The sequence below is a fragment of the Brachyhypopomus gauderio genome, chromosome 14, assembly GCF_052324685.1.
Source record: "Brachyhypopomus gauderio isolate BG-103 chromosome 14, BGAUD_0.2, whole genome shotgun sequence".
Lineage (NCBI taxonomy): Eukaryota > Metazoa > Chordata > Actinopteri > Gymnotiformes > Hypopomidae > Brachyhypopomus > Brachyhypopomus gauderio.
In genome coordinates, this window is record NC_135224.1 from 5,630,977 (window position 1) to 5,639,485 (window position 8,509).

The window sequence follows — 8,509 nt, forward strand, 5'->3', positions numbered from 1 at the left end:
ATAAATTTGATTTGATTTGATATGTTGAAATTTGCTGAATAAGTCCTGTAGATAATAGGGATAATCAAATGTTCATGACAAGTACTACTGTACAGGGAACTCAAGAAAAAAACGAATTGTACAAAAAACTTTCTATCTTGTCATGTTTCCTGAGGGTGTGGACCATGGCCTGTGGGTGTGGACCATGGTCTGAGGGTGTGGACCATGGCCTGAGGGTGTGGGCCATGGCCTGAGGGTGTGGGCCATGGCCTGAGGGTGTGGGCCATGGACTGAGGGTGTGGGCTATTGTCTGAACAGGGGCAGGGAGAGTAAAAGCTCATGTCAGTGCTGGCTATTTAAAACTGAGGGTGTGTTAAACAATAATCATAATAAACATGTTTGTAAATGAACTTATTTCAGTGTTCCATGGTCAATTTTTGATTAGTTGTTAATGAAACATAACAAAATTATTATAATCAATAACATTGCTGAATAATTTTACATAATAGGTTTTCTAATAAGATATTGACTGTTCATAATTACACTCTGAAAAAATATTGACAATAAACACCAACAGCCAATACAAAAGACATTATCACAGCTACCAAATATGCTCTATGTATATTTTTCTTCACCCATCGTATAATATTCCAAAATAATTTAGTTTTCCCCTGTTCTTTATTTTTTCTCACATCCTGTAACATCTCATTGGTGTAACACTCTCCTCCATTCTCCTTCACCATCTCCTCTATGGTGTTCAGTAGCTTCTCTACCTGAACCCTGTTACTCCTGTACCCATCCTGCTGCTCTTTCCAGTATTTATTATCAACAACATGAACACGACCTCCACATTGATCTACTAGGTCCTGTAGATCTCTGCTTTGCCTTACAAACTGTCCAATGGTCTGGCCATCTTCAAGTTGATCTCCATTTGTAAAAAGAACTATGGAATATTTGAGGACTTCCTCCCCAAATAGTTCTTCAATCTCTTTGAAAATTCTTCTTTCTTGTGTGGTGTATCTACCAACTTTGAGAATGATGAGAATGGCATGTAGACCCGGGGTACATTTTCCAACACACTTCTCTATCTCATACTGGATCTGTGTGTTAGTGACTCTTGTGTCAAAAAGTCCAGGTGCTTCAACAACTGTTATTAGTCTCTGGATGTCATTAGACTCAGATGTTTTATTTCCCATGATGGTGTTTCTAGTGCTGGTTATGCCATCACCACTTCTTCCCACGAGTAAAATCCTCTGCTGGGAATGACCTATGTAATAAAAAATAAAGTGAAGTTAATTGGTTAAATGTAGATGAGTGCACTGAAGATAAATTACACGTAGGTTTAAATGATGAGTTGTTACTTTGTGAGTCTAGTCTCTGAATAGAATGTCTAGGAGTTCATCCCGGATCACCCAGCACCAGCAATCTGGCCCTAGATCCACAATAAAGTGTGGGCCTGGATCATGGGAACTACAGGAGCCACCCCTACAATCTTTTTCCAATCATAAATAATCCTCCAACAGATTGTCCCACAACAGTTTCGCTGTTAACATGAATCTTGGTGAATCTTATTAACCACACATTTGTTCCTTCGTCACTGTTCTGATAAGCTTGCTCTGAATGATCATTATAATCTTGTTGGCATGTTCTTCTATCGCTGTACATCCCATAAACGAACGCTTAGTTATAACCAGGGCTCTCAAGTCTCACGCATTGAGCGTGTGACACACGCATTTGACCGTCTTCACACGCTCACACGCCACACCTCCGATTTCACACGGCGAGAAAAAAAAATCTAGTTTATTTACCTCCGATCCATATCTATGTCGCCCTCCACTGGCGATCGATCGCGATATACAACGTATACAACCCCCCCCCCCTTCTCCCCCAAGTCATCACATTTCAAAGAGTAAAAATATCTGCTTCGTTTTATATGTCCCTTAATGTGTTCGTTTAAAGCGCTAACCAGTAATAACTGCTATTTGCATGTAGATCTTTAGCAATTATGGAGCTATTGCAGAAAAACTGTCAGGCGATCTTAAACTTTTTATACATTTTTCTAAGTTGTTATAATACAGGGTGATTAGGCAAAGAATAACTCTTGTAGAATGTAGAAACAACAGTGTTTTTTTTTTTTTTCATTTTCGCGTATCTCTAGTAGCTTTCTGTATGTAACACAAGGCTAATTATATGGATGCATTAAATAAAGTAAAACTGCACTTAAACAGCACAAACGTCAAAGATTTTCTGTTGCAAACATATCGTTTGTAATATTTCACATTTTGAGTGATATGAATTGTAGGGATCACTCAAACGCATAAAATATGGTCGACTACTCACTGTGCATCGTTTCGTTTCCAAAATGATTTACTGGTGTAACTTGGACGTGTGTAAAACTCTCTCGCTCAAATGCAGGAAGCACAAACGCCCTTAATGCTGTTTCTGTGTTCCGCTCTTGGAGCAGCAGGGAGGGAGACGCAAACGGCTCTCTCTCTCTCTCTCTCAGGGAGGGAGACGCAAACTGCTCTCTCTCTCTCTCAAACACACACGCACGCACGCACGCACGCACACACACACACACTGTCTCTCTCTGACATACAGCGGGACAATTTTTAACTTTTTATTTCTACATTACCTGGGCAGACTTGAACAGTGTCTCCATTACTGTAAGACATTAAAACAAAAGAGCTGGCCAGACTTTGAATAATGAAAAAGACGAAACTGATTTTGCTAATCAACAGCAACCTATAATGGCAAAAATTATAGTGCAGATCCCTGTGTAAATCCACTCCGTTACTAAATAAGGACGTAGAACAGACATGGGCAAACTACAGCCCGTTAAGCTTTTTAATCCGGCCCGCCGTGCTTGTCCAAATGAAACAAAAATATATGGCAATATACTGGAAAATATACTTCAATATATTAAATTATACAACTTCATATATGGGAAACAAGTGCTTATATTTTTCAATATACTGCAATATATGCATAGAACATGTATGTCTATATATTTACACATGTAAAAAAATATATTGCAATGAAGGCAAAAACTGCATTACATTTTTACAATGAATGTTTTATTGAATCAATGAGTTTACTTTTACAAAATGCTCAACTGATTTTCAAGTTATTCCACTGTTTGCATAATGACACATTCCATACATGAAAAAATTGACAGTATATATTCAATTCAAACACAGACCTTTCAAACCAAACACGTTTGAGCATATCAGCATATTTAAACCCCGCCACCCCCACCCCACTTTTCAGTCCTCCACACTGGATCTTGGCGGTATACATGCATAGAGGCTAGGATATCGTGGCAGATCAATTAGCAAGCATTTTCTTTTAAACATTGTCACATGAAATATCTGTTTCCTGCCCCGCAACATTCTCTTCAGACCAACTACATTTTCAGTATTAATCAATGTATTGTGTGATCTATCATACTCTCTTCCAAGAGCAAAGCATTTTCTGTTGCCTTGTTGCTCTACTATGATGTAGTAGTAAACAGAGATTATGTGTCCATTTTCCAGCAAAACAGTGAAGCTGTTCCTTTTCACTACTCTGGTGAATTCTTGTGAGTAATACAGTTGTCCATTGACTAGAATTCTACTGAATATTTTCACGACTGTATCCACTGTGACTAAAAGTTGCTCTCTCATGGCCAGTAACTCTTCACTAGTAAGTTTTCGAGAATAATGCAAACCAAGGGTAAGAACCTGATCTGCTACTCTTTCAAACTGCCTCAGTCTTTTTTGACCACTTAAGTGGTTATACAGCTGGATGCATTCAGGCACTGCATTTCTCAGTGCATCATTTCTCAAAAGAGGCAATACTTGTCTATAAGTGAATTCTTTCATTATCTGTAAAGGAACACACTGAGTGCCATGAAACATTTTTAGTAATACCCCATTAAATGACTCAAAAATATATCCTGAATGTGCCCACAAAGGCCCCCAATTCTTTACAGATTCAGGTAAATGAAGACATAAATGTACATTAAATGACACATTCTGCTTTCCATACAGTGTTTCAAATTGTTTGACAAAATCTACAACCAAATTTTCACATCTTTTTAACTCCTCTGTTGTAATGATGTCCTTGCACAGTAAGAACATGAATGTGACAAGAAGTAACCAGTGTTGATAAAATATCTGGGGCAGAATTCCTTTTAGCACAAATATACTATAAAACAGTAACCAGTTCTGCCATTCACTAGCCTTCCAAAACCTTCTTTGCTGAAGAGATCGAGGGACTCTTGTCACATTGCAAGGAGGCTTAATTAGTAAGAGTTGTTCATCAAGTTCATTCACTCGGTTACCAATGTAGTATGGTTTCTCGTGGTTTTCACTGTCCAGCCACATGCTTGCCATTTGACGAACTAAACCAAGATGTACATTGTGCATATGGTCAGGAGGCATACTAGTTATGATGTCAAAGTGTGGGATGTTTATAAGACATGTGGGCCCTTTAACACCTCTCACAGATTTTGTGGTGCGCAGAGCCTCCTTTGCATCTCTTATGGTTGAAGTGTGGTCCCTTTTTGGAACATCTTTGTATGGGTATGCCCTGACAGTACCATTTCCCTTTTGAACTTGTTCACCAGGATGTAGACAGAGGCTGCACCCATATTGACCATTAAACTGTGTCATGTTTTGTAGTATGGGCCTGGCAACTGAATCACACATCATAAGAGCTGCCACAACTCTACATTGTTCCTCAGTGCTGTTTGTTTTTAGCTTAAAGCCCACAGTTGACAACTTCTGACACTCCAGAGTGAAAGGTTTTAAAAATGTATTAACATTTGGCTTTTTACTGCCAAACCACAAGCCAAAAAGCAAAACGTTTTCTTTGCGCACAGGGTAAGGAAGCTCGTTTACAATCCCTTGTAATGGCCAAATACTATACAGTGATGATTTAAACACAGGCACACCATCACAGTTGAGTGTTAAGGAGTATCCATGAGGACCATCAAGCGGGCCTCCTTCTTTGTTCAGATTATGGTAGAGTTTACCACTACATATGTCATCATAATTTTCAGAACTGAATGTGTCATTTCCTAACTTGAGACAACATGCAATATCCTGTCTTTGAAGAAGATGTTCCAACTGTGTTTGGATTGGTAAGTATATGAAGAAGTTTCCATTCTTTAGTGAACTGTCTTTATCCCACATTGTGCTGCAGACTGTACACTGCCCTTCACTAACTTTGTCACCGATGTAATACTCACAGTTTGGACAGTATATGTGACACTGTAGGTGACCCTGTATTGGCTTAAGCACTTTTAAGAACAGATGCTTTGAGGTTGACATTATGTTTTCTGGACAGTGGATATTAATCAAATCTAGAAGATCAGAAAGGGCCACATCAGTGAGTGCGTGTCTTAAAACAAATGACATTATAAGTAAAAAACTCTGAGCTTTGGTTAGTCGTGAACCAGTGTAAAGTGGCTCTTCATTTAACTGAGGAAACTTTTCATTACTATCTTCTCCCTCATTTACTGACTCGTTAGGACTGCTTTCATATACAGGGGAAAATTGTTCTCCACTGCCAAGAATGGATTCAGAGTCAGACTCAATAAAAGACTGCATTGGTTCCAACATACTCATACCGACACTGTCATCCAAGTCATCAGGATTGAAGTCACCTAATGACTCTGATAATAGGCTCGAATTTGGTCGATCACTGAAGTGAAGATCACACTCCATAGAACATTCATCCTCAAACAAGAGTGGGGATGTAGGATACCTGGACATAGAATCACCACAGTCAGCCTGCAGGATCTGGAATAAGGAACAAAAAAAGAAGTTTCTGATTATAACAAATAAAATAATAGAAATGTATTAAACATAGACCCAAAAATAGTTATACATATCCCAACAAACATTTTACAAATAAACTGATTTTGTACACCTGTTGTAACCTCCAGTATAATAATTTCAGAGGAACTATCTGATTTTTGAGATGCACAAGAACTAATACCAAATTAGAAACAAAAAGCAGAAAGCTTGTGATATATAGCATCTATGAACTAATACATTCATATATAGTATATTTACAGTTGTGTGTTGAGCATTGTGAGTATCTTCATAGATGTTTTCAAATTCTGATTCCAATAAACACAGAATGAGATGTTATTTTGTGCACATGTAACCCCTCCGTCTTGGTCCCTCAATAAAGTGACTGCACCACAGGGTTGGTTCTGAGCTTTTTTACTGGAGTCACTGGTTTCATAAAACGGACAGAAAACAGCAGCTTATCAGTATGTTTCTCCGCTCCTAACAGCATTCTCTCAGCTCCCGAGACTAGACTGACTTCCACAATACAAATACAACATAATTCGTTCGGATTATAGACTCAGTATTCTCAGTGCAAAAATAGCTCAGGATTTTTCAGCAAAACAGTTACACAAAGCATTAACAAATAAAGGTTTACAACAATTAAAAATATTAAACGAAAATAAGGAAATACAATAGGCGTACCTGGTTTCATAAAACGGACAGAAAACAGCAGCTTATCAGTATGTTTCTCCGCTCCTAACAGCTATAAAGCACGAATGAATAAAATTAGCTTCTACATTAAACCCACATGAAAAGCTGTGCTATTTTAGTTTACTGTAGCTAAGAATGTATTCAATCCACAGGGTAGAAGAATGCCAAATTAGCTAGCTGTAGCTAGAAGGCGAATACCTTGTGACCGCATGGTTGAGTGCTAAACTAGTTGAACCTCGAAATTAAACAGCTCACAGTACTTGACGTTTTTATGGAAAACCCAAACCTGTGCTTATTTATGAGGTAAAAGTACATACAGTGTCACTTGAGTGCAGGGTTATTACTCAAAAGTACCTCAGAACACTTAAACATCCTGGAGAGTAATACTGAACCTACCATTCTCTCAGCTCCCGAGACTAGACTGAACCGGAAAATGGAGGTTAGCTGTTTTCTAGCAGAATTATACTGTCGCTGACCAGTAGATGGTGTTGTACGCCCACAAACATGTAGCTGTATTTTCTTTTCAAACTTATTTTGGCGAATTCAAAAAATAAAAATTTCAGAGTTTATAAACAGTGCTTTTTTCCTCTGCTACACACACACATACGCTAAATTTACACTTGGAAAACGGTGTATGTTGGACTTGTGGAGAATGAAGTTATGCATCTTGGTATGAGTTGGGTACGCATCATCAGTAGTGTACCGCTGGGTCATGGGGTGTTTCGGCCTTTAACACTATACACCCTCTCCAGTGGCGGCCAGCTACAGGGTGATCAGTCCTGAGCTTGCGTCCCAAGCCCAACTGCTTTATTATTAGACATCTCAGGGGACTATGTATGGCAAAGTCAACCACTTCCCTGTGTCAGACTTAAGCTGTTTGACCGCATCCATTTTCGACTTTACTTGGGGGCCCACCTGGGGTCGTTCCTCTTCAGCCAAAGCCACTGGCTACTCCTTTCAGCTGCCTCTGAAGCAGTTTTAATGGCTATGCGCAGGCTCTGGCCTTCAATTCCCATATCCCTTAGAAGCTTTGTGGTAGATTTTCCCACAAAGCCTCTGCACCCTACCTCCACTGGCCGGACTTCGGAATTCCAGCCTTGCTTTCGAGCTTCTGCGGCCAACTCAGAGTACCGCAGGTGTTTCCGCTCATATGCCTCCTCCATGACGTCCTCCCAGGGTACCGTGAGCTCAACCATGTATACCTTCCTTAGCGAAGGTGACCATAGCACCAAGTCAGGCCTCAGTGTGGTCGTGGCGATCTCTGAAGGGAAAACCAGCTGCTTGCCAACATCTGCCAGCATCTTCCAGTCACGTGCTGGGCACAGCTGGCTCCTCTCTGATGGTTTAGAGTTATTCCTGACATCTGTGCCTTTGTCTGTGGCCCCTTCACGGACAAAGGCAGTTTTCCATGAGGTTTTATGTGTTGGCAGCGGTTGGGAGTTAATGCTGGATCGTTTTCCCTCCAGTGTGGAAGCAAGGATCTTCAAAACTTGGTTGTGTCGCCAAGTGTACCGACCCTGGGTGAGGCTGGTTTTACAACCTGTGAGTATGTGTCGGAGGGAGGCTGGCTTGGCACACAAGACACACATAGGGTCTTTGCCAAACCACTGATGTAGATTAGTTGGGGATGGAAGGACATCGTAAGTGGCTCTGATGATAAAACTCAAGCTTTTTCCATCCATGGCCCATATATCCCTCCAGCTCATCTTCCTTTTTTCAACACCTTCCCACTGTGCCCACCGACCCTGCTTGCCAAGAGCGACTGCTTTGGCCCATCTTGCCGCTTCCTCCTGACGCCGCACTTCCTCCACCACCATCCTCCTTCGTGCCGGTGGGGAAGCACTTCTCCAGGCTGGATGGCTAGCTGTTAATCCAAGGCCTCCTCTACCTTGCTGCACAATCCCCACAATGTCAGTATGTCTGAGAGCTGCTGTAGCCTCTTTCACTGCTCTTGCAGGTGTCCACTTGCGCCCTGTAGCCAGGGTTGGAGCATTGTCCCTAACCACTGGGTCTTTGGATTCGTTCAAGGTCATCTG

At 40.6% G+C, this 8,509-nt stretch overlaps 1 protein-coding gene across 1 annotated transcript; it reads right to left on the minus strand.

Annotated features, from left to right (window-relative positions):
- Nucleotides 1-509: 509 nt before the first annotated feature.
- On the minus strand, nt 510-2,459 carry LOC143475731 (GTPase IMAP family member 9-like). The gene is made up of 2 exons (XM_076973655.1): nt 2,320-2,459; nt 510-1,246 (listed from the first exon to the last, which is right to left on the minus strand). The coding sequence occupies exons 1-2, from the start codon at nt 2,324-2,326 to the stop codon at nt 519-521; spliced, it is 735 nt and encodes a 244-aa protein (XP_076829770.1). The 5' UTR covers nt 2,327-2,459; the 3' UTR covers nt 510-518.
- Nucleotides 2,460-8,509: the final 6,050 nt, after the last annotated feature.